At 37.7% G+C, this 27,238-nt stretch overlaps 1 protein-coding gene across 5 annotated transcripts in view; it reads left to right on the forward strand.

Annotated features, from left to right (window-relative positions):
• The window catches only part of PCSK5 (proprotein convertase subtilisin/kexin type 5), a 519,845-nt gene that overhangs the window by 278,558 nt on the left and 214,049 nt on the right, over positions 1-27,238 (forward strand). For all 5 annotated transcript variants that reach the window (XM_070794669.1, XM_070794670.1, XM_019966083.2 and 2 more), the window contains exon 11: positions 22,824-22,941. In XM_070794669.1, the coding sequence (XP_070650770.1) occupies positions 22,824-22,941 (118 nt within the window). The remainder of the gene's footprint in view (positions 1-22,823; positions 22,942-27,238) is intronic.

Here is a 27,238-nt window from a genome sequence, read left to right on the forward strand (position 1 = left end):
ATAAGTGCTAACTATTTTTCCCATGGCTGATAAGGTTTATAGTTTCCTCAAACTATCTTCCTCAAACTATCTTACTTATTTTGTTTGTTGTCATCCATAACATATGCTATAATCAAAAGAAAATAATTATATAAAGTGGATGTCCTACAGTTTAGTGTCTTTACTCAGGTTTCAGATAACCTAGATTTTAAACCATTAATTTAAGTTATAACAAAGATTACTTTTTGTCATATCTGCAGAGTTACATTTATTCCCAAATAATATTTGTATCATTATATATCCCTATAGATGAAAAACAGCATTCCATAACAGAAGGAATAACTACTTACAAATTGCAGTTCTGGTCCTCAGATCACTGGTAATAAGCTGAATAATCCTGGGCAAGTCATTTAATTTTTCCAGGCCCTAACTTCCCCAACTTAGTTTAGAAGCTGAATATTAACTACAGAGAATATCTTATGTATGGTTTCCATATATCCATAGTATATTATACTCAATGTATATGAATATTCATGGTGAAAATGTAACGTGTAATTTTAAAAATTATTTGCAAGTAGCTTACTAGAGTCTCATGCTTTGCCCAAACCTTTCAATATGCCAGTTAACCAGTGCCATATAAAAGAGTTCTTTGACTAACATCTTGCCTGAAGACTTCACTTTTAGAAAAGATAAAGACTAGCCCTCTTCTTTTGAGTATTATCAAACACCTTTCCATGCTTGTAAACTATATAATGCAGCAGTGTTCAATGAGCTTTTAATCGAAAGCATTGTAAATACCAGTTGGGGTCATATTTTCTGAAGCCCAAATCAAGACACAGTCCCAAAATAGTAAATGCTATGTGCAGCATAAAAAACATTTGAAAGTTCAGTTGTTCGAGAAAATCCAGGATGTAATTTGCCATGTGTATGCTTCCTTTTGATTAGCTTCCACATGCTTCCAACCCCTACTATAAATTCAGGCAGTCAAGGGGTTGAGTTTGGGGAGCAAGATGGGGTGGGGGAAGGGATGCAAACATAACCTTGGTTGGTTCAACACTGCAATGAACTTCTTAGTAGAAGGTTCATACACTAAGTACATTGACCTCCATGAAGTTGAGGAATCAACTTTAACCCAAATAAAAGTCTTAGTTTTACTTATTCCTTTTTGGCAACTTAAAAAGAGCAAATGGTTCTAATAAAAAACGCAACTCTTTTGAAAACCTCTGTTGATTTTGGAGAGGGGGAAGCAGAGGCTTTAGACTGAATCTCACCAGATCCAAACCTGAGTCTGAAGGGGGCTATCCACTGCTTCTGGCAGGGGGCAAAGAGCGTTTTACTATTGCACGTGGCAATATTTAGTATAATATTTCACTCTTCTCTTAGATTACTGCCAAGAGTAACAATTAAAGTTCGCTTTTTCATAGATGAATTACCCTGAATGGTCTGGACTCCCAGCGGAATTGTTTTGTAATTTTGTTGATGGCAAGCCCCATATTTCATCTAAACATGATCATAATAAGAAGAATTTTTGACGTTTTCGTCCCTTCTCTAAGCATGCCCATCCCCTCCCTAGCATCCCACAAATAAAAGCGATGAAGGCAGAGGCTAGCAGGAGAGGAGTCGTGCTCTGGCAGGCAGGGGTTGGGGAATGCAGGTCACTAGGACTGGAGAAAGATGGGCTGACTTTATGGAATAAGAACTGAATGAACAAAAAATAGGGAAGGCTTGGAAAATGTTCATGCAATGAGAGCTCATATTTTAAATTAGGTCAGCCAGCTTTTGCAGGCCTTACTTAGTGGGAACACATGGCCAAGTGTTTCTCCTTAGGCAACAGAAGTTGCCTGCAAACAGAAGCCTGCAACCCTGGGTGTGCGCCCTTACCACTGGGCTTGGTCCTAATGCTGAGTGAGATGTAGGTACGAAACGAATCTGAAAACACCTGTGCTTCCCTGGGCTTGCTCCTATGGCCTCATGTTGAGTGATTTAACTTGTATGAAGAGTGGGGTGTTGGGTTTTTGTTTTTTTTTTTTCAAATCACTAGAATTTCATAAACTGGTTGGCAGGTATTCTTCTGCAATGGGGCTGTCAGTATTAATGTCCAGATTTCCTCTTTCTCATCTGGTAAAGCAGACAGCTCAGTGTAACAACCAGTTAGGTTTGGGGGTCTCTCCATCAATAGTCTTGATAGTCTTAGTTCTCACTGATAACTTGGGAGAAGCCAGCACCCTACAGATCAGTCTTTCCCCAAACCCTGCCAAGTGCCTTTCATACAGCGTCCTTACATATCTTTGAACCTACCCACGTGTGGTCCATCTAAGTTAGAGAACAGACCTAGATGCTCTCAGATCTAGACTGATGTGGGTCTCCGTTCAAGGCAGTTGATCCACTCTTACCTACATGTGTTATGGGCCTGGATTCCTGGCCCCTGGAAGGACATTCCTTCCAGAAGCAACTGCTGGCTTCCATTAACTGGCACGGACAGATTGCATTCAGGCAAGGAAGTTGCCTAGGGAGGACTGACTCCTCTGTGCATTTCTCTGAGAGCAGAGTTACAGATAAGCTGGATGCAGAGAACTTTCTTCCCCTTTCTCTGCACTCTCCTTACAGTGAGATCAATTTATAAACAGTCCTGTCATGAGATTCGTTCACAGTAAAGGCAGCCCCAAACCTGGAAGCCACTCATCAACATTTTCACGTTATGGTAGCTTAACTTTTAACAATGTTAACTGAACTAAAATGATTCTATCTTGCTCCTTCTTTATAATAATAATAATCTAATATAGATAAAATACCTTTTGTAGAAGATCTGTTTTTTAAAATAAACATAATTCAATGAATACATACCTATGAAAACTAACTGGATGTTATTTTGATATGTTCATCCTGTGAATAATCCAAGCTAAGTTTCAGATAATACCTTTTGATTTTAAACCTCTTCTAAGATAGTTTAATAATAAATGGAATAAATATGATGCATCTATCAAATAATCTGAGATTATGCATGAAAATAGAAAAGTATGTGCATGCAACCACATCACCAGATGTGTTATCTGCCACTAGAGAACTAAAATCCAAATTCCAGTATTTTTGCTACTGACCAACATTTGCAATGCCTGGAGACAACTTTGGCATTCAATTGTTTGTTTGGGAGTTTCTTTAGTATTTCTTTCTCCTTTTTTCCCTTTGCTCTTATGAAATGTCTTTTCTATTTTTTTCCTTTCTTTTTAATAACCCCCTCGTGCTCCTTAAAATGTGCAAATCAACCATAGAAGTGAGGGTTTTGCCATCTGGGTGACTTTCTTCAAGGAATTTAATTTACGTAGTCTCCTGATTTACTTATTCACAAATATTTCCTGCACACTGTCAGCAGGCCAGCCCAACACATGATGAAGCACACCCAAAGAGCAGAAGCAGAAGGAAATGTCCAGGTCCTATGACTTTGCCTCCTGTGATCTTGCTGCACTGTGATTTACCTACAGAAACAGAAGTTTACGCTGTACTTTTTTCTCCCTCCAGTCAAATCCAATCAGTCTTTCAGATTCATGTTTATAAAAGTGTCAGTGACCCTTCTCTCACCATCTAAAAAGCAGCCCAGCCTGAGCAGCAGAAGGCAGCTAATGAAAGAATCTCTCCTGTGGCATGCCACATACATTTTGATGAGCTCTGTTTTTGCATAGAAGGTATATGGATCCTAGGGCCCTAGAGAGGGCCTGCTTGAGTTCTGCATTCTTCTAGAATCCATGGCTCAGAGCCTTTCAGGAAGAACCCCTCCCTCTTTCTGCTTTAATTTGAGGACCTACCTATTTCCTACCCATCTCTTCCCCCAGTCTCCTGGGCTGTGCTCACTGAATCTTTCCCCTGCATCCATAGCCTTGGTTTGCTGATGCAGCTATGAGAAGTCTAACTGAATGCATGCAACATCAATGCTATAGTTTTTTTTCAAAGTGTCTGTATTTGGATATGATAACTTGATATTATACAGTTAAACTCTCTTAAATCTAGGAACAGGAATAGACGTCAGATAATAAATTAGGAACTTCTGTCATCTTTACTAGGCGAAAGAAAGAAAAAAATGTCATTGAAAATCAAAATGACAACTAAGTGAGCGAGGTTACCACGCCTTCCATTTCACTGCCCTCCCAGACTATGTAAGTCTCTTTTTTTCTACCAGCATGTTGCTGAAACCTCCCCATCCCCCACTGACTCTTTCTTTGACCACAACTAAACTACTAGATTTTTAAAATTTTATTTCTAACTGATTTCCCACTGTGGGGAAAACAATTGACAGTCTAACATGACTTCTTAGCCTCAGAGGCCCTTAACTTTTAATAACCTTTATTACTTTTAATTGCCATCATTTTATTTCCACTGGTAGGGCTGGTAATTTTAAGATGTTCCAATATATTTTTAATACCTACTTGTCTTGCTTTCAGTTTGTAACGCTTATTTAAAAAGAATTTAGAAGTGCTGAAACCATTAAGCATGCCATGTGTTGAATTGAAACTAAAGGTTTTGAAATGTGTGAGGCTATTTTTGCGTATATAAAGTGATATCTGATGTGTTACCATTTGAAAGAGTAAAGCTATATTGTTATCATATTATTTCACTGTACAAATAATATTTTATCTTTGCCACCTAGCATGCTGATGTGATGTTGGTAGCTATGATTAAAGTCCATAATGTACCGTAATTGGAAATGTGCACGTCAAGTTTTCAAAAAAAGGTCAAAGTGAAATGTTATTCATCTGGTCAGTGTCGGAGGGGATATTTGAATCAGATGCTTGACTTTGGTCCCAATCCTGTTTGCAGAAATAAAACATTTAGTTCTTTTAAAATGCAGAGAGCTATATAAATACATTTGATCCTACCTAATAAAATTTGCTCCCTAGAAATGCTACCTGAGTTTCTTTCAAGATTCTGAGTTTTATTCCATTGTACTCTATGAACTCTATTTATTTAATATATTAATTTAAAACCTTTCATTTTGCACTTATTGATCATTGAATATATGAGCTTACCTTCTTGCTCATTTATAAAAAAAAAAGATATGAATCACACATAATTTAGGGATTTTACTTTTATTCTTTTATCTCTCGGATGATATACCTAAATATCTACCTGGAAACAGCAATATAGGACCCCTGACAGCCATCTGCCTGGTCACTGCTCAATCTGGAGTCTTGCATTCACAGTGCTCACTTGCCCCATCAGAGTGTTCTATTCATACATACTAAATATGTGAGATTTAAAAATATTTTCTGCTAATGAAAATGCAAACAAAATGTTGTTTTCTCATTGCTGGTCTTTGAATGGTAGCGTTAGGTTTGTTAGACTTTGGGGGTAATTTTGTTTTATACCCCTGCACACAGAAGTTTTAAATGTATGTGGTTTCACACTTAAAATCCATCTTCAAAATAGAATTAAAATGATGGTTGTACTATATGACTGTTACCTCTTTACCAGATATAATTAGTTAATGAAGGGAATTATGTTTAGAGTAGTTTTGTGGTTTTGCCACAGTCTTAAGAACCTTATTTAGTAGAGAGTCTGTTATTGATATTTTCTTTGGCCTTTGAAGAAACCAATTAAAGTTTTTGTATCTTGGGTTTTTAGAATGTGGGTAACAAAATACCAAACGTAATGAGAAGGCTGAGTTGAAGGAAAAGTGCTTTGAAATTGGAAAATATCAAACATAAAAAGAGTCTTGACAAAGATAAGACTCTTAAAGTGTATTTTCATATGTCACAGCTTTCTACTGAAAAATGAGGATAAAGATACAGAACTACGTTGTGAATTAGAATACTGTTTTGGGGGTGAAGTTAATTAAATTATATGAGTGAGCAAGACAAAATGCATTAAGGCTTTTGTAATGAAATTAGCACAATAGGTCTTCCTTTTTTTCCATAATTGCTTATCAATGACTATACTATAATCATATATAAACACAGCTCTACTGTCTTGCAAATTAATTTTAATGTTTAAATATCACCTTGACTTCAACCTACTAAACCTTGAAAATTTGTTTTAGCATAGGAACTAATGACAAATCTGAACAAATTGTAGTTATAAATGTCCTGTCAACTCTTTAGCCATTAATGTACAGTATAAAAGCTACAAGCATAAAATTTGATTTTTTAACAATATGCAAAATTTGTATACTTAAGAGAGAGTTGATGTCTCTCTTTGTGTTATCACCTGATGAAACTCAATTTTGCTAATTCTAATGAGACTGGACTTCCTTAGGTATTTTTAAAACTCTTCTTTCAGCAAATGAGTTTGGCTATCCTTCATGTTAACAAAGCTTAATATTTTGTGGTTACAACTGATATTTTAGAAAAAGATAAAAATCATCAAGCTGTAAACTTGGTAATTACAGGGAGTGATCAACCAGGGCCAGTGCTACTTCAGACCAAAAGTGTGCTGTTAACCATGTAGTAGGGAAATGGATTCATGTGAATCACTAATAATTGGATTCTGAATCCAGTTGTAAAATAAGATGCCTGAAAGACTTAAGCCAAGGCTGTCTTATCGGAAAACACTTACCTACATGTACATGTACATTCTCTTACAGAGATTTTTAAAATTCAACAGTGATTTTCTTATGTTATTTAAAACAGAAAAAAACTCACTTAGCATAGTAGTTTGGAGCATGGGCTCCAAAGTCAAATAACCTGGGATTGAATCCCAGCTTTATAAACAAATAAACAGTACATCTGGAAATCCACATACATTCTTAACTTTATTGGAGTGAGTTTACATATTATAAGAAGTACTATTTTAAATGTACAGATGTATACATCTATATAACCATCACCACAGCCAAGGTGTAAAACATTCCCATCACCCCAAAAAGTTCTTTTGCATTCTTTCTTATCCCCCGCCACCCCCTCAATCCTGCCCTGTGCAACCAGATATGTTTACTATTACTATAGATTAGATTGTCTTTGGTAGACTTTCATACAGATAGGATTATTTGAAACTGGCTTCTTTCTCTCCATGTATTTTTTGAGGTTCATCCATATCATTAAGTATATGAGGGGTTTATTCTATTTATTACTGACCTGTATTCTATTGTAAGAATGTACCACAATTTGTATTATCATTCACTATTTCATAGATTATTTTAAATTTTTTATTGAGGTATATTTGATCTATAATATTATGCAAATACCAGGTATATGACAGTGATTCACAACTTTTAAAAGCTGTACTCCATTTATAGTTATAAAATATTGGCTATATTCCCTGTGTTGTACAATATAGCTTTTTTATTTTGTATATAGTATCTTACCTCTTCCTGTTTCCCTCTCCCCACTGATAGCTGTGAGTTTGTTCTCTGTATCTGTGCATCTGTTTCTTTTTTGTTATATCCACTAGTTTGTTTTAGTTTTTAAGTTCTACATATATGTGGTATCATACCGTATTTGTCTTTCTCTCTAACTTATTTTACTTGCATGATAGCCTCCTGGTCCATCCATGTTGTTGCAAATGCAAACTGTTATACTTTTTTATGGCTGAGTAGTGTTCTGTTGTGTATATATACCATGTCTACTTAATCTATTCATCTGTTGATGGACCCTTAGGTTACTTCCATATCTTACCAATTATAAATAATGTCACTGTGAGCAGTGGGGTGCATGTACCTTTCCAAATTAGTGCTTTGGTTTCTTTGGATAGGTACTCAAGGGTGGAATTACTGGATCATATGGTTCTAGTTTCAGTTTTTTTGAGAAACCTCCATACTCTACTCTATAGTGGCTATGCCAATTTACATTTCCACTAACAGTGCACGAAGATTCCCCTTTCCATGGATAATTTTACTGTTTCTAATTTGGGGGTGTTGTGAGTAAAGCTGGTATGAATATTCATGGACAAGCCTCTGTGTGGACAAATTACAACTTTTTAAACTTTACACACTAGGCAAAAGACCTAATTTAAGGAGAGACTTTGAGGAGTAAGGGGATGGTCCAAAAGACTAACCAGATGTAAAGAACATTTCAGGCCAGGTATATAGCACATACTAAGACTCAATCAAGGAAAAGCTGGAAGACCATTCATCCTAGCTGCAGTGTGTGGCAAAGGGAAGAAGAAGGAAAACAGTATGATATACAGAGTTGAGCACAGCTCTTCCTTCTTGGTAGACACTCAGGGAACTTGATCATCTGCATGTTATGCATCTTTCTCATATGGCATTTAATATTGAATTAATAAACGGTTAATATTGTTAGATTTTGTATGATAAAAATGGAGCATGCATTATATATATGCATACACACACACACACACACACACAGAATGTAGCTTAGGAATGAAACTAGCTCCACTCTCCCTTGCAAATATGTCTCTCACTACTATAGTCACATATTTCTTGTAATTCTGTCCCCCTCTCTGTAGCCTATTTTATCTGATTTGGGTTCTTGTTTCCATTTGCCAAGATTTTAGTTGATGGTTCTGGATGAAGGATTAATTTCCTTATTTGTGTTCTCTGCTTTTCTGGAAGACTACTTGGATTTCAAGAAACAATAGGTAGAGTCAGAAGTTTTGAAAAAAAGCATAATCTGCTGACCATGAGTGATTTGAGTTAATGGTATGTATATAACCTAGATGAGAGGCATACATGAGCATAAAGAGACTGTTGAACTCTCAGTCTGAGAGCTACTCCTGGGAACCAAAACTTGTATGAAATAGTTTATAAAGCAGTTATTTTAAATAGATGCATTATTTTTTCTTCGTATCTCTTGGAGGATTTGGGGATTAAAACTGGAGGAAACAGCTGTGCTAAAAGCATTGGTCAGGATAAGGGAGGAGAAAGAGAGCCCAGTATGCAAAAAGGGTAGGTATCATGTGATGAGTGAAGTAATTTAAAAGAAACTGAGAACAAAGCTACCTGAATCTTAGAGTAAAAAGTTCTTATTTGATTTGAAAAACATTTTGGAGCCACTGCAGTGATTTGAGAAAGTGAGCTGGATAACAGTAATGACTTTCAAGAAAGTCAATTCCAGTTGCTTTGATGTCAAAGTTTTCTTTTTTAAGCTGATTGTGTAAATCCATGGGTCCTATGATATGTGCTACAAAATGACACGGATAGAAGAAACTGACTTGCTAAAATGGGTGAAAATGCTCTTGCAATGATGTTTTCTCTCATCTTAGCATGCAATTGTATATTCCTCACCTCAAAGGTTGTGACATTCAGTGGAATTTTTCATCATCTCTTGGTCTCCTTCTAAGAGGAGAGTTACAGAGGTGGTATATATAATCATCTTTGCTAAATTCTTTTTTTTTAAGTGAAGACAAAGAAATGCTTTTGGAAATGGCTCTTTAATAAACCCAGGGCAAAGGGTGTGGTGAAGAGATTGCTTCTTGAAAAGTGTCAGGCCAGAACCTGTACTTTAAGAAGACTTCACAAATTTCCTTCAAACCAGTCTTTTTGTTGCTTATTATTGTTCACCATGAACTTCAGAAAGCCACTTAACTTCCAATATTTGAATTATTTGCACATACAGCTTTGGTCTTTGAATTTGCCATGTCAGTTTGCAGACATTTAAAGAAAGCGAGTGACACAATTCCGGTTAGCTTCTGGAGTCACTGTGAGTCTCTTGCAGGTAGAGTGAAAGATTCATTTACAGTTTATAAGTAACTTTTTCCCTTTCTTAAGTTTTACATCAGTATTCTTTTTCTTAGCGTGAAGCAAACTTAGAATCATCTGTAGTCCTAGGAAGCTGCATAAATTTTTTGAACCTGCCAGAAGCGACAGCATCTATGCTCTCTTAATATACTGTATGGGATGGTTTTGTCTGGAAATCCTTTGCTTCTCTTTATATGTTTTGCCCTCAGAATTGTCTTTAGAACCAAGGTAAAAGATATGTGTCCAGCTTTGTTCCAGAGTTCAGTATTGTGCATCTTACAAGCCTAAAATTTGCACTAAATTCCAATTATATATGATTAAACAATCAGAGGATATACCTAAAAATGCATGAAATGTCTATGGTTACATGTTAGGGTGTACCATAGTTTTTTGCACAGATTATTTAACTGAACTAGGGAATCAAATAAGGAAATTGAGTGGAGACAAATCTAGCCTATGATTGACTCAACAAGTCATGTGCCCCAGAGTGGGATGTTGTTGTTTACTTGCTAAGGTGTGTCTGACTCTTTTGTGATCCCAGGAGTTGTATCCCACCAGGCTCCTCTCTCCATGGGATTCTCCAGGCAAGAATACTGGAGTGGGTTTTCACTTCCTTCTCCAGGAGACCTTTCTGACCCAGGGATCAAGCCTGTGTCTCCTGCATCGACAGGTGGATCCTTTACCACTGAGCCAAGAGGAAAGCCCCCAGAGTGGGATGACGTTCCCTTAAAGCAAGAGGCATCTAATTCACATGGGTCCCATATAGGCAACCATGTCGCATGGAATTTGGTTGTAATTTCTCCCACAATTGTCAAAAAGGCCTAGGTATCTTTTAAAATGGATCTTTCCAGAGATGGTTTTGATCATTTTAACCTTCATCTATTGGTTCAAGCTTGACATTCACAGGACCTTCATTTGCAAAGTTATTGCAGTCAGATAGAGTTTTCCAGTATCTTTTTCATCATCCCCAGCTTCTAGACATAGTTTGATGTAAAATCTTAGAATTTTGAGTGAATGAGTTTAAGCACAAATCTAGTTTTCTCTTCTTATTCTTTCTCTATTCTGCCTGATTTTTTGACCAAAAATGATTGAAGCTTCATGCATTCAAATGTATGCTTATTTCACATGGAGTCAGTAGGAGATTCTTATGTGGGGTGATTAAAAATTGACATATGCAGGATACATGAGCACAGGCATAAGGCAGTGGTGAAAAAGCTATATGAGATGCTTTCATGATTATTAACAAGCTGTCTTGTGAAGGTACTCCCAACAGACCTTCTTTTCTACAAAGGAATAGAGCTTTAAATGTGAGAGAGAGAGAGAGATGTGATTGAGGTGCACAGGAGGAACTCTGTCATTGAAATTAGTCCTTGCCTATCAGTTTTGGACTCTGGCATCAGCTTTCCCAGAACAGACTACGGCACCAATTCCCTGTCCCCCGGGAGGGACAGGAGGCTCTAACTTGCTATGACCACACTGAGACCATGCCAAATGGGCAGTGCTCCAGCTGTGAAAATCGGTTCAAGATCAATGTACATGCTGTGCCATGCTAAGTTGCTTCAGTTGTGTCTGACTCTGTGAGACCCTGTGGACTTCCCCCCAGACTCTGTCCGTGGGGTTCTCCAGGCAAAAATACTGGAGTGGATTGCCATGCCCTCCTCCAGAGGATCTTCCTGACCCAAGGATTGAACCCATATCTCTTAAGTCTCCTGCATTGGCAGGCGGATTCTTTACCACTTTTGCTGCATAGGAAGCCCTCAAGATCAATAAGATAAGCCAAATGAACGAAAGGAAACATTGTTCCTCTCTTTTTAAACTTTAGTAAAGATGGTTTTGCCTATCCTTTTTTTCTACCCATGGAGATCTTTATATTCATGCTAGTGTCTACAATATAAACCAGACCCAAGGATTCAAAAAGAAATCCTGAAAATTAATCCCTCCCTAGTTTTATGCATAACTTCCTAGGGCCACTGCATCTAGGAAGGTACAGTTACACACACCAGGCGATCACTTTGTGGAATCCATCTGAATACATCTTCTGTGACATAAATAGATCCAGACTTTTTTTTGTCTTAGAATCTCAATTCAACTCTTTACACATGTTCACATCTTGCTAGCCTTAGGCATTTGAAAGCAATTAAACTTCCATCACACATCCCAGTAATAGTTTCAACAGGCTTCATTTTATGATGTTCTACCAGAAGCCATGGTACACCCTGAAGTTTCCAGAGTCATCTTTGAAAGAGCCAAAAAAAGAGGGTATTGTGATCACTGCTGGATGTTAACAAATGGGAAGCTGCTCTTTGCCACCCAGTGCCATCTGTCCATCTGTGCATGCCTAGTTAGCTGTAATAAAAAAAATGGCCTCAGCATGAATATAAAATAAAGTAGCTTTGCCATATTAATAATATTTTCTCAGTCAGGAAAAACTCCTGATAGAAATGACTGAAGAAGGTCATTTCTCAGCAAGAATAAGGGCTCTGGGCCAGTTAACTTTTCTTCCAAACTTCACATATATCTTTTTCTGCACATACTATTTTAATGAGTTTTGAAGAAGAGAGCAGTTTTTAATGCGGTTGATTTGCAGAAAGCAGAGAGGATAAAATGTTCCAGTGTTCATTTGTGATGCATAGATAAATCCCAAAATGTCCCTCCTACCTTTGCTGTCTTATTCTGAGAATTCGATTTGAGTACTTTCATTGAAAGAAATACTATGTGTCTTTTGTATAGTGGTGATCACTGAGTATGTGTATAGTAGATGAAGATTTTGAATACTTGGGATCAAGTCCCAGTGAGTTTAAGACAGTTTTTTTTTTTTTTTTTTTAATACTAAGTTCATGAGACTTAGTATTTTCAACTATAAATTGTGAATAATACTATCTGGCTAATAGGACTATTTTAAAGATTTCATTAGCTAATGTATTAAAAAGGTGCATGTATGAGATATGTTTACCACCCATACAAAACTTCTGGACCTCTTCTTTTGGGAAGCATACTTGAAACATGCTTGATAAGTGCACTTCAGTTATAGAGGCAGTAGGGTTAAGAGATAGCTACCTCACTGCATTTACTATTTTCAACATTGTGATTGACCATGATTTTATATCTCAATCAAACAGTGATTCTATTCTAACAATGCAGAGAACTTAACTCTTCAAGTGATGTGCATCCAAAGAAGAAAATATCTACACAAACCTGTGCTTGAACAACGAGGGATCTGCATCTATAGATTAATTAGGAGAACTTTATCATCTAAAAGTAGTTTTGTAAGAGAAGCAAAAACATTTCTGGTAGGTAGCCCACATGAAAAGATATTGGCATGATCTTCTGTGTAAGCAGCTTACTTCTGGCACTTCTGGCGTGAGGGCAGGATATTTGTAAACCATGCCTGCAGAGACTCAAGCCCTATGCTGGAGATATAAGCCTAATTAACCAGGCTTTATCACTGGTAAACTAGGTTTCTAGGAAAGATACTAAGTGTAGTAGCTTCAAGAAGTGACTCTGAAAGTGGGGTCCCTGAACCAACAATATCAGCATCACCCAGGAACTTGGTAGAAATGCAAATCTGAGCCTTGCCTTGAAACTACTAATTGGTGAGGTTGCACAATGAGTGCCCTAACTAGTCCTCTGGGTGACGCACATGTAGATTTTGGAAACACCGGCCCAAGTTATCCACTGTATGTAATGAATTAATTTCTCTCCTAGTCAAATTTGAGTGTTGCTAATTGAAATAGTATCCTCAGAAGAAATGAAAAAAATTTCTCTCCAATAATTTTTTTCTGTAGCTTGGATAAAGAATCCCATGTATGAAAGATGCTCTATAAAAAATCTCATCTCTTGTCAGTCTCTTACTGCATGCGTGTACTCCCAGCTGCACGCATTCTCCTTTTGGTCAATTGGATGATCACATTCTCTTTTCAAACTTCAGGGGGGAGGGGGAACTTTTACATTATCGTCCTGTGTTAGTTCTGTGCTTCCTTACACAATTAAAAATTCCCAACAAGTAGTCTGATTTAGGGGCTTCCCTAGTGGCTCAGATAGTCAGGAGTCCACCTGCCATGCAGGAGACCAGGATTCGATCTCTGTGTTGGGAAGATCCCTTCGAGAAGGGACTGGCAACCCACTCCAATACTCTTGCCTGGAGAATCCCATGGACATACAGTCCATGGGATCGCAAAGATCGGACACAACTGAGTGACTAACACATCAGTCTGATTTAGCTGCTTCTGTTTCCTTACTCTGCAGTCTTTTAATTCTCCTGCAGTCTTGTTTCCACTTCCGCCTTTGAAGTGCAGTTACTCTTTAAGATGTTCAACCGTTTCGTGCTTGCCAGATCAGAAGGATCCTTGTTTTTCTCCAGGGTTTCATACTTTTGATCTACACAGTCCAGAACTACTTTTCCTTACCTTTCGTGCTGCAGAGATACAGCCCCGTTCTTCTCTGATATTCTCCTGAGTCCTTTCTCTCCCTTTCCCTGGGCCATTCCCTAAGGACTGTTGCTTTGAGAGCTCTAGAGGGAGAACACCTTGGCTGTCTTTCCTTCTCCACTCCTCTCTGCCTTCTTCCTTTCCTCCCTTTCACATTCTCTTAATTCCACATTCACATCCCTGCCTTCCATTCAATGACAAGGATCACCTCCTGACTAATGATTCCCAGTTCTACCATCTTCCACATTGACTTAATCCATTACCGACCTAGAATCTCTGCACAAGGCTCTCCTGTGTCATTTAAAACTCAGAACTTCCAAAATAGAACTATCAGTCATCTTTTATAAAGCAATTTCTCCCCCAAGGTTACCTCTATCTTCAGGGAATATCCTTCTCTAGATCACCCCATTCACTCTGATCCTGTTCACTCTGACTGAGCATCCTACAGTGTGAGATGTGAAATTTCTTTGCCCCTTTCTTATGTGATTTCTTATTTCATTCACCTCTTGCATAACCCTCTTTATGGTCTCCCATGCCTGCACCATTGAAATAACTAGTTCCCTGCCTCAGTCCTTCTGCTATTTCATACCCCACACATCAATGCCAGATCAGTCTTTCTAAAATATTAATTAAATAAATGATGTCATTTTTTGATTGCTGGCTACTTCATTACCTGCAGATTAAATCCATTCATGGGATTCCAGGCCCACATAGCTTTCTTGAGGAAGGTACCATTCCAAATATCCCTGTCTCATAATTTACTCCATGAATTACACCTCTATGAATCCAAATCTTAATCCAGGACATAAGAACCATCTCAAGTATTATTTCTTTTAAGAGAATATGCAGTCTTCTATAATGGCCTATTTTTGTGAGTTTTACAGAAATGTCCTTATTATTGTTCCTTATTTGAGTTTTATCTAAATGAAAAGGAATTTTCACGAGAAGCCTTACATAGCACTTGAAACTTACAAAGATAAGTGTTGGCTTTCTTCCCAATCAGAAGGCGGCATTCCTAGCTGCAAGGAATAAGCTCTTCTGTGTATCACTCTTTGGGGTTTGCCACCCATCATATCAACAGTAGGTGATGGCATCATATCAGGTGAGCCATGGATGTTTGGTGTAGTTGGATAAAATAATCATATCTTTGCAACCTCTATTAACTACTGAGTATGAAAATATACTAACCAGGCCTTGGAGGTCGTGGCTGTCCCACACGAAAATATAAACATCAGTCAGATTTTCTATGCCTTTATGCAAATTTAAGGAAAAGGCAAACATAAATGAAAGGTAAATGAAGCATTATCTATAAATAACATGTGAATAATTCAAAAATATGAATTTTTGACTGCTGGCTCATTAAGATCCCAGTCTGGTAATTGTTTGTCCAGGTTATATGACAAGAAGATCTAGGCTGGGGAGCTGACATATGGTCAATCTAATCTTCAATTAGCTTTCACCCAAAAACCCTTGTGGAACATTTTTTATTTTGTTCTCATCTCTGTCTAAACAATCATAGTTTCCTAAAAACAAGCCCAGTTGTGATCTATATATGCCTAGGAATACATGGCTAAGTTTCCCCAAGGTAGTAAAATAGTTTTCCTACCTCCAGTCAAGAAATACTAGTCAAGCACCTTAAACAAATTACTTTCCTATTATAGTCACTTTGGAAGCAAACAAAGGAAGAATGGCCAGAGAAGAAGAAAAAATAATTTGACATGTTTATCTTTTCTTAAATCCCCTTAAGAGAAGGCAGGCATATCTTCTTAACTCTGTAAATTTTAAAAGATAACAGTAAATATGTATCTTCAGTTCAGTTCAGATCAGTCGCTCAATCATGTCCGACTCTTTGCGACCCCATGAATCGCAGCACGCCAGGCCCCCCTGTCCATCACCTAAAACTCCCGGGGTTCACTCAAACTCACGTCCATTGAGTCGGTGATGCCATATAGCCATCTCATCCTCTGTCATCCCCTTCTCCTCTTGCCCCCAATCCCTCCCAGCATCAGAGTCTTTTCCAATGAGTCAACTCTTCACATGAGGTGGCCAAAGTACTGGAGTTTCAGCTTTAGCATCATTCCTTCCAAAGAAAATCCAGGGCTGATCTCCTTTAGAATGGACTGGTTGGATCTCCTTGCAGTCCAAGGGACTCTCAAGAGTCTTCTCCAACACCACAGTTCAAAAGCATCAATTCTTTGGCACTCAGCTTTCTTCACAGTCCAACTCTCTCATCCATACATGACCACTGGAAAAACCATAGCCTTGACTAGACGGAACTTAGTTGGCAAAGTAATGTCTCTGCTTTTGAATATGCTATCTAGGTTGGTCATAACTTTTCTTCCAAGGAGTAAGTGTCTTTTAATTTCATGGCTGCAGTCATCATCTGCAGTGATTTTGGAGCCCAAAAAAGTAAAGTCTGACACTGTTTCCACTGTTTCCCCATCTATTACCCATGAAGTGATGGGACCAGATGCCATGATCTTCGTTTTCTGAATGTTGAGCCTTAAGCCAACTTTTTCACTCTCCTCTTTCACTTTCATCAAGAGGCTTTTTAGTTCCTCTTCACTTTCTGCCATAAGGGTGGTGTCATCTGCATATCTGAGGTTATTGATATTTCTCCCGACAATCTTGATTCCAGCTTGTGCTTCTTCCATTCCGGCGTTTCTCATGATGTACTCTGCATATAAGTTAAATAAGTAGGGTGACAGTATATAGCCTTGATGTACTCCTTTTCCTATTTGGAACCAGTCTGTTGTTCCATGTCCAGTTCTGAGTGTTGCTTCCTGACCTGCATATAGGTTTCTCAATAGGCAGGTCAGGTGGTCTGGTATTCCCATTTCTTTCAGAATTTTCCACAGTTTATTGTGATCCACACAGTCAAAGGCTTTGGCATAGTCAATAAAGCAGAAATAGATGTTTTTCTGGAACTCTCTTGCTTTTTCCATGATCCAGCGGATGTTGGCAATTTGATCTCTGGTTCCTCTGCCTTTTCTAAAACCAGCTTGAACATCTGGAATTTCACGGTTCACATATTGCTGAAGCCTGGCTTGGAGAATTTTGAGCATTACTTTACTAGCGTATGCATATATAATAAATTGTGTGCATATGCACCAAGTATAATGAAGTACATTGTACATGGAGGAGAAAAACTCAGCAGTGGTTTCCTAAACTCTTTTTACTTCATCTCTGTAATGATGAGCCTGCCTGACTACCTACAGCTGCTGACCAAACATATCCCAAGGGGCGCTTTGAAGTGCAGACCCCGCAGACAGCCAAGTATCAGTGTCTGGAAACCTTCCACATGCAATTCCTTGATAGTGCTGGTGATGGCTGGCATCTTTGGATCTGGCTGCAGTTGTTAGTAGAGCCTACAATTTTAGGAAAAGCAAAGGAAAACTAAAAACAAACCATGCAAAGTAAGGCAATAAGGCAGGTGCTGGATGTGGGGTTTTTCCTGCCCCCGGGGAGTCTGCATTTTGCAGGAGGAGGCAGAAGAAAGCACTGCAGTTCTAGTTCTGATTTCTCTAAGAAGCTTATGTGCTTTTCATGCTGAAATTTAAAGGATACATAATAAAGAGATAGATATCTGAGAAAGAGAGTAAGAAAAGGGAAGAAAAGGCTAATTCTGCAAGCATCCTGTTTTCATTTGTCAAGATGTTTGGGTGTAGAAATGCTGACATAGACGGAAGAGTATTACTTCTGCTTCTTCATGCTTATGAATCTTACATTTTATGTTTTCCTATTTAGCTGTTTACTTCTACTTTAAAAGAAGCAGTACTTAAGCATTTACATTATTCATGTGCAATGGGGTGTGTTTCACGCCCTCTGCCTGGTTTGATTAGTAGGTGCGGGAGGTGCAGGGTCCCTGGTGGGAGCAGTTATTTCAGAACAGGTAGTTCAGCACATTGAGGATCAAAGAACCCAAAGGTGCGAGAACTCCAGCAGCCGCAGGAGCTCTTTGATCTCAGTGGAAGTTTCAACCCCACCCTGCAGATCGGCAGCCCCCCTCAAGCCAGTAATTTGCATTTGCCTAACTATCTCTCAGCCTGGTGGCTTTCCCCTTAGGTAGAAGAACAGCAGCCTGACTGATGGCAGAAGACACCCCACAGTCATGGTTGGCATCCAGTTCCCCCACAGTCCACTCTCTCCCCCTTACTTCCGGCCACGTAGACTGCTAATGCCCATGCCCTGCCGACCACTCTCCCCACACGCCAGGGCTGCCATGTTACTCACTGCGCCAAAGAATGGTACACAGACCTGATGATTCTTTAATCAGGAGGCTCCATTCTGGCCCCAGCTTCTGGCTCCACATCGCTGAATCCGACGAGAGCTCCAAAGCCCAGTCCAGATATCACCTTCCCCTCTATGTCATCTTCCGGACTCCAAATTTCAGCTAACATTCATTGAGTACTTTCTATAGAGCAGGCTCTCTTGGAAGCTTTTTATCCATTATCTTTTTTTTTTAACTGATTTCTTTTCTTGACTTTTGAAGTCTTTTGTACACACTTACAGTGATTACACAGTTACCACTTTTGTTTCTTAGTGAAATCATAGAGCTATTCTTATCTCATCCCCTGGCAGTCTGAGAACTCACAGCATTTTCTGTTTCTTTCAGAGCCTCATTGTGTTGACTGTAGTAGGTGCTCCAAACTGCACAAGTGATATCATAATTAATGGGATAAATTCTTAGCTTATATCAGTGAAGTGTATTGAAACTGTCCCTTTCTAACAATTGAGTAATCGAACCTAATTTATCAACCACACTTTATATTTTGATGATTGAATACGTCTCAACAAATACAAAGTTCAGAATTCCTGTACAGCTGCCTCCCAGTTACTAGGCTATTGATAGGAAAAGACGTGAAAGTTCAGCGCCACTCCATGCTCCCTCAGTTCCACGTGCGGTGGCCACTCACCTGGTTTGCCCATGAGTAAGGAGTTTCTCCAGGACATAGGAATTCTGTGCTCAAACCAGGACAACGCTGGGTAAACCTAGACATTTAGTCAAACTAGTCATAAGAAATGATTTCCCCAATGGAAGAAATTGACTGTACTTTTATACTAAATGCTTAGGAATGGATAGCAGTCACTTAGTGGTATTTTTTGCAGTCACAGGCAAAATTTTAAATCTCTCATAGCCATTTTTGTTGTTGTTTGCCCTTCTGGTTGCTACATAGCATTCTCTGTATATCTGACAGCTGGTAGCAAAAAGCCTTATTACTTCAGGGAGCTCAAAAAAGTTAAAGAACAAACAAACTTGTTCCAATCAATTCCTTTACTATATTAGACAGGGCTTTACTAATAGCCATTTAGAGTTATCATGAAATAGCCAATCAGTGTGATATTTCTTTTTAAAGGGTTTAAAATAGCTGGCATCAATAAGGATATATCAAATTCCCTGGTTATAACTTCCTGTGCCCCCAAATTCCAATTTTTCTTTGCCTACTAAGTTTTCTAACTTTTCTTTAGAATTGACTTTTTTAGGTCTCATAGCTAGTACTGCTGTCTAAATCAACTGTATCTGCTTTTGAACTATGCAATTATTTACTTGTGTATTTAATGACTAGCTCCTCTTGGCACTTCTAGTCTCATCAGAAAATGAAAATATACCTCCCAGGAACATCATCTATCTTCCTCTCTTTGCTTGTCCACCCAACTGTCCAAGCAGGGAAGCCTTTGGATTACTTGGAATAAAAGCTAGTTATACTTCTGGCACAAGGCAGCTCCACTTTTTGGAACTTCTCTGCATAAACAGTCATGCCACCTAATGGAACAAATATACTAGTAAGCGAGTTTTTCAAATTCCTTTTATTAAGTTTGTTCAACCACATTCTTCAAAGAGTTAGATTTAGTTTCTGAAATACCTATCATAGCTATGCTTCAAGATATTTAGTCTTTATACATGCTTTATTCCCTCATTGTCTTTCTAAATACTGAATCCATAGAATTTTGCATTTGGCACAGTGCCTGCATGGAGAGATTCCACTTGATCATCATAAAATTATTTTCAGGCTCAGGTCATGGCATGAGAAATGTGCATAGATAAAACTATTTTAGTTACAGAATGGTCATATCACAACCAATTGTTTGCATGGCATATTATATACAGGTAATTGTAAAATTTTTGAAAGTGGGAATATTGGCTCTACACTAGGATACATTTTTAGTCATTAATGATGAGTTTATAGGAGTCTGTAACAAAATGAACAGGCCTCCTAATTCCCCATTACAATTCTCCTGGAAACATTTTATGCCACTTGGTGAATTAAATACAGTTTCTCAGATCAGTTACATTCATTTACTTCACAAATACATTTGGAACTTCTTCTCTAAGCCAGAGGCCCTGCAGTCACTGAAGAGAAACCATACCCCGTGTGGCATGGTAACAATGGTAACAGTGTGATGAGCGAGATGTGACTCAAATGGTCACCAAAACAGAAACAAGCAAACAAAATAAAACACATGTTCTGAATTTATAAGTTAATTTTAGAATGTGAAACTTCATGTCATATAAAAAAATTATTACATGTCACTTATATCTCATAAAACTACTAGAGCTTTCAAACCATTTAATGGCTATTTTCCCTGTTAACACCATGTTTTGAAGGAGTTTATCTGCCCAACACATTTATTGTGTAATTATTTTCTCTTTAGTATTTACCAAAAACCAAACAAATAACTGCCATTCAGAAGAGAGTTGATACATTGCTGGCATTGCCCCCCTCCTCCCAAAAAAAGAAAAAATAAATTTATTTCATTTTTTTTTCCTTCAGCTGTGTATCATGATTGTGGACAGATTCTCAATTTCAGTATATTAAAATATTTTAAAATGCTGCAAGTCTCCATTAGAGATTTGGTGGCCTTCACTGATCTAGTCTAATTTCCTTGTTTATTAATATTCTAGTAATAAAAATTTTTTTTCTGTTGACTCGCCATTCTGTAGTTTAACGGGAGCTACTCAGCCTTTGTTCTGAACACCTCCTTTGAGTATTACATGAACAGACCTTGTCTCTGGAGGGTAGGAATTGAGTCGGAAAAGGAAACAATTTACAGCCTTCATAAAGACTCAAGGTGCTTTTCTACTTAACTCAAGTGGTTGTTTAACAGCCATGAAGTGTTTGTTGTATTTGACAGCTCTGCGTGTTAATTTATTCTAAAGGTTGTTAAGTTGACAATTATTGGGGGTAGGGAGGTGGGGAAGGGCAGTGTGCAAAGCGGAGCTGGGGCCAAAACACCCATTTTGCAGACTATTCAAAATCCTTACCCTCCCCAAACCCACCCCCTCACCCTCTTCCCCGCCCCCTTCATATCAATCAAATCTCTCATCTTATTTCCCTGAACTGAGATTAAATTATAAATTATACTGGTTTAAAATCACTTGACACTGGCTTGGAGATATTTGGGTACCATGAAGAGTTAGAGAGCCTCGCATTGTGTCTTCATCAATAATTTCAATTCCTCCAGGGCAAGAAAATACCTTTGAATATCCATGGTGAAATGATATAGACTGTGGTTAAGTGATAAGTGACAACATAGGATTTCAGTGAACTTTAACAAAAGAGCTCCACAATTTGGTTTCCTTAATCCCAAATTTGACATTTCTCCTCTATTATATGTGTGTTACTCTGTATCTCTTCAAATTAAGGAGGCAAGCTTGCCTCATGTAATATTATGTAACTAAATCTAAATAGACTTGTTAATAACAGTTACCAATTTGTGATGAGGTTATTGATGAGTTTTAATTATTCTTTTCTGGATGTATTTACAAGTTTTTACAATGAACATACATTATTTTTTAATTAAGAAAAATATTTATAATACAAGTTGCAAAAGTACCTGTATAAAAATTCTACATATATCTTTGCCATAGCAGAGTAAAGTAGGGCTTTGTGTTTAAAGATATAAAAGAGTTTAATGCAAGGTGGAGATTTTATGTATTCAACTGGGATTTTAAAGTATTTTTAGAAAGAGTTGCAAATGTAGCTATCACTGTATCATCATTAAGTTTTCCTATATATAGGTAAAGTTTCTGAGAAAGTTAGGTCAAATTTAGCTTTAGATAAATAGATATTCTCACTGAGAACTAAAAGTTTACAACATCCGAGGATAAGAAGGTGTCAGGAAAGTTTAGAAGCCTCCAAATATTTCATGCATAAACTTTAATAAATTTTTCATATGCTAGAGGAAAGGTAATGATTTATGTCTTCTAGGATTTTCAACCAAAAAACTAGATATGTCAGAAAATTGGTATTTCTTGCATGTTAGTTTTGACTGCACTAAGAGAAGTTGTGTACACTTCTCTTTAAACCTACTAATTATTTTATCTTACAAATGGAATGGTGTTATCACTTGAATACAAGTGGTTAACAGTGGAGCCTGGTAGTAAATCTTTGTGGGTTAGAATTTGGCTCAACCACTGAACTGCTAGTCAGTCTCAGCCAAATTTCTTTCTCCTCATCCATGAGTGATAATAGTAATAGCACTAACATCTTAAGATTGTTAGGAGGATTAAATGTAAAAATATGGACTAATACTTGCAACGTAATAACAATTCATAAATGGTAGTTCTGTTACTAGTTACAATACATATTCAGTGAACAATATGCATTCATCTTATTTTCTTCTTTTGATTATTTACTTGTTTTATTTGTTTTTTAATTGTTACTAGAAGGAAAGCTTGGCTCCCATTGGGTTGTGTCTGGCTTTTCTACAGAGTGAAAGTATAAGTCAACATATATAGCATAGGTTGCTACCAACCATGGTAAAGCTGACCAACTTCTTGCCTTCTGTAGTGAGCCATCTCTATGGATTTGGACTGATGGATGCAGAAGCCATGGTGATGGAGGCGGAGAAGTGGACCACTGTTCCCCAGCAGCACGTGTGTGTGGAGAGCACAGACCGACAAATCAAGTAATGTTTGCTGCAAGCAGACAGCATGACCATTCCCTAAAAGAGAGCTGGCCTATGCAGATGTCTCGAGACAGCCCTGTGTTGCACATGAAAACTAGTAGTTTGTGTAGTTGTTTTCTAACGTGATTATAAAATTTTAATAGAATGTCTAAGACCCTAAACTGTTAAATCCGTCCTAGTATAACCTGCCATGCTCTACTCCAGAGGATCTTTTCAACCTAAGGATAGAACCCAGGTCTCCCACATTGCAGGTAGATTTTTCACCATCTGAGCCACCAGGAAAGCCCGCTAGTATAAGCCAAGAATCCTTAAAAGAAAAGCATATTTTATAAGGGGATGGGAGAATCCTTACAGGTGGATGTTCTTCAAGTTTCTACTCTGTAAGTATTTCTGTCTGATGGTAGAAGTATCTCCCATAAGTTGGTATACCCCCAAAACTCGACCTTATGTTCTGGAAATTTAGTTGCTTACCATGTAGTTCTCTGAGAGTGATGCAGGATGCACAGTAAATGAGATTGCACTTTACTCAGATTCCAGGGCCCAGTGTCCTGTTTCAGTCACACAAACCTGGAGGCTGTGCAACAGGATTTACCAAGTGATGGTGAAGTCTCTCCTAGGCACTGAATTTGAAGAATTAGGATTTATGCACCCCACTCCAGTAAAATCCCATGGATGGAGGAGCCTGGTGGGCTGCGGTCCATGGGGTCGCGAAGAGTCGGACACAACTGAGCAACTTTGCTTTCACTTTTCACTTTCACGCATTGGAGAAAGAAATGGCAACCCACTCCAGTGTTCTTGCCTGGAGAATCCCAGGGACGAGGGAGCCTGGTGGGCTGCCGTCTGTGGGGTCGCACAGAGTCGGACACAACTGAAGCGACTTAGCAGCAGCAGCAGCATAATGATTTTATTAGTTTTGCTTTTGGCTTTCTTTTTATACAGAGTTAGCTCAGAAAAATACTTATGAACTTTGGTTTGTAATAAGAACAGAGCCATTATAATTCTTGAGGAAACTGTTAGGAAGCGGAAACAAATGGACTAAATTTTTTCTCATTCTACCCATTTGTGGCAAAGAATATGAAAAAAATAAATAAAGGAGTAAAAAGTTAACCAGTATTTATTGAGTTCTTAGCAACTTAAAGTGTGTTTTCTTCTTAAAACTTGATAACAACATGGGTTTTATTCCCTTTTGACAAATGAAGAAATGAGATCAAATGGAATAATTGTTTATTTCTACACATATTTCATTTACCAATTCAGCATCTATTTTTCTTTCATTTATTGGATAGCAAGAATGGGACTGGTGGCACATGCAGCTGGGAGGAGTCCAGATCTCCTCCTGCATGTGCTGCATCTCTGCGCCCTTTCTGCCAGATGCCCGGGACCCTCAGAGCCCAGTGAAGTAGCTCAGACACAGCTGACCAGAGGCACCCAGAGCCACGTCAGAACTTTGAGCAAGGCCTGGTGACAGTGACCAGCTGTCACCCACCAGTCTTCCCAGCCAAACTTCAAGATGCTAAGCCTGAAGCTTCTGAGGCTGTTCAGCATGGAACATATGCCCCAGAGATCAAGCCCTGAGCCTTTGGAATAGGAGCACTGACTCTAAGACTAGGGAGTATCAAATAGTGAGAACTCATACAAAGGAAACCACTGGAATACAAGACCCGGCATCACCCAACCACCAGTAGCACCCTGTCCAGGACGCCTCATCTAAACAACAAACAAAACAAAAATACAAACCCAATCATCAGCAGACAGGATTACCACCTCACTCAGCCTTGCCCATCAGAGGAAAAACAAACAAACAAAAAAAAACTCTGCATAAATCTTACCCTATACAAAGCTCAAACCAACCACTGGACCAATTTTAGGAGAACAGAAACCAAAAGAAAGAAAGAATTCAACCTTCATCAAGGAAAGAATTCAAATTTCCTTGAAGCCTGGGAAAGGAGACCTCAAACACAATAACTTAAAAAAAAAAATAATGGAAAGGCAGAGAAATAGTGCACAAATGAAGGAACAAACTAGAAACACAGAAGTCTAAATAAATGAAGAGGAAATAGGGAAACTACCTGAAAAAGAATTCAGAATAATGATAGTAAAGAGGATCAAAAACCTTGAAAACAAAATGGAGAAAATGCAAGAATCATTTAACAAAAACCTAGAAGAATTAAAAAATAAACATATAGAGACAACACAATTACTGAAATTAAAAATACTCTAGAAGGAATCAATAGCAGAATATCTGAAGCAGAAGAACAAATCAATGAACTGGAAGATAAATTGGTGGAAATAACTTCTGAAGAACAGAATAAAAAGAATGAAAAGATCTGAAAACAGTCTCAGAGACCTCTGGGACCATATCAAACACACCAACATTCGAATTATAGGGGTCCCAGAAGAAGAAGATAAAAAGAAAGGGTATGAGGAAATTTTAGAAGTGATTATAGTTGAAAATTTCCCCAACATAGAAAAGGAAATAGTCAATCAAGTCCAAGAGGCACAAAGAGTCCCATACAGATAAATCCAAGGAGAAACACGCCAAGACACATACTAATCAAACTGACAAAGACTAAACACACAGAAAGATTATTAAAAGCAGCAAGGAAGAAACAACAAGTAACATACAAGGGAAACTGCATATGCTTAACAGCTGATCTTTCAGCAAAAACTCTGCAGGCCAGAAGGGAATGGTAGGATATATTTAAAGTACTGAAAGGGGAAAATCTACAACCAAGATTACTGGACCCAGCAAGGATCTCATTCAAAAATGATGGAGAAATAAAAAGCTTTTCAGACAAGCAAAAGTTAAGAGAATTCAGTACCACCAAACCAGCTTTACAACAAATGTTAAATGAACTTATATGGTCAAGAAATACAACAGAAAAAAAGATCTACAAAATCCCCAAACAATTAAGAAAATGGCAATAGGAACATATATATCAATAATTACTTTAAATATAAATGGATTAAATGCTCCAACCAAAAGATACAGACGAGCTGAATGGATACAAAAACAAGACCCATATATATGCTGTCTACAAGAAAGCCACTTCAGACCTCAAGACACATATAGACGGAAAGTGAGAGGATGGAAAAATATATTCTATGCAAATGGGAAGCAAAAGAAACCTGGAGTAGCAATCCTCATATCAGACCAAATAGACCTTAAAATAAAGAAGATTACAAGAGATAAGAAAGGATACTACATAATGATCAAGGGATCAATCTAAGAGGAAGACATAACAATTGTAAATATCTGTGCACCCAACATAGGAGCACCTCAATACATAAGAGAAACACTAACAGACATAAAAGGAGAAATTGACAGTAACACAATAATAGTAGGAGACTTTAACACCCCACTCACACCAATGGACAGATCATCAAAACAGAAAATTAATAAGGAAACACAAGTCTTAAATGATATATCAGATGAGATGGATATCATTGATATCTTCAGGACATTCCATCCAAATGCAGAAGAATACACTTTCTTTTCAAGTGCACATGGAACATTCTCCAGGATAGACCATATCTTGGGTCACAAATCAAACCTCAGTAAATTTAAGAAAACTGAAATTGTACCAACCATCTTCTCTGACCACAATGCTATACGACTAGATATCAATTACAAGAATAAAAGTGTATGAAACAGAAACACATGGAGATTAAACAACACATTTCTAAATAACCAACAGGTTACTGAAGAAATCAAAAGGAAATCAAAACATTTCTAGAAACAAATGACAATGAAAAGACGACAACTCAAAACCTATGGGGTGCAGCAAAAGCAGTTCTATGAGAGACGTTTATAGCAATACAGTTCTAGAAACTCAAGAAACAAAAAAAAACATCAAGTTGACAACCTAACTTTACAACTAAAACAACTGGAAAAAGAAGAACTAAAAAACAAACAAACAAACAAACAAACAAAATTAGTAGAAGGAAAGAAATCATAAAGATCCAAGCAGAAATAAATGAAAAAGAAACAGTAGTAAAGATTAATAAAACTAAAAGCTGGTTCTTTGAGAAAATAAACAAAATTGACAAACCTTTAGCCAGACTCATCAAGAAAAAGAGAGAAGAATTAAATCCACAAAATTAGAAATGAAAAAGGAGAGGTTACAACAGACAGTGCAAAAATACAAAGGATTATAAGAGACTATTATGAACAACTATATGGCAATAAAACAGATAACCTGGAAGAAATGGACAGATTCTTAGAAAAGTTCAGTCTTCCAAGACTGAACCAGGAAGAAATAGAAATTATGAACAACCCAATTACAAGCACTGAAAT

This window comes from Bos indicus, chromosome 8 (genome assembly GCF_029378745.1).
Source record: "Bos indicus isolate NIAB-ARS_2022 breed Sahiwal x Tharparkar chromosome 8, NIAB-ARS_B.indTharparkar_mat_pri_1.0, whole genome shotgun sequence".
NCBI lineage: Eukaryota > Metazoa > Chordata > Mammalia > Artiodactyla > Bovidae > Bos > Bos indicus.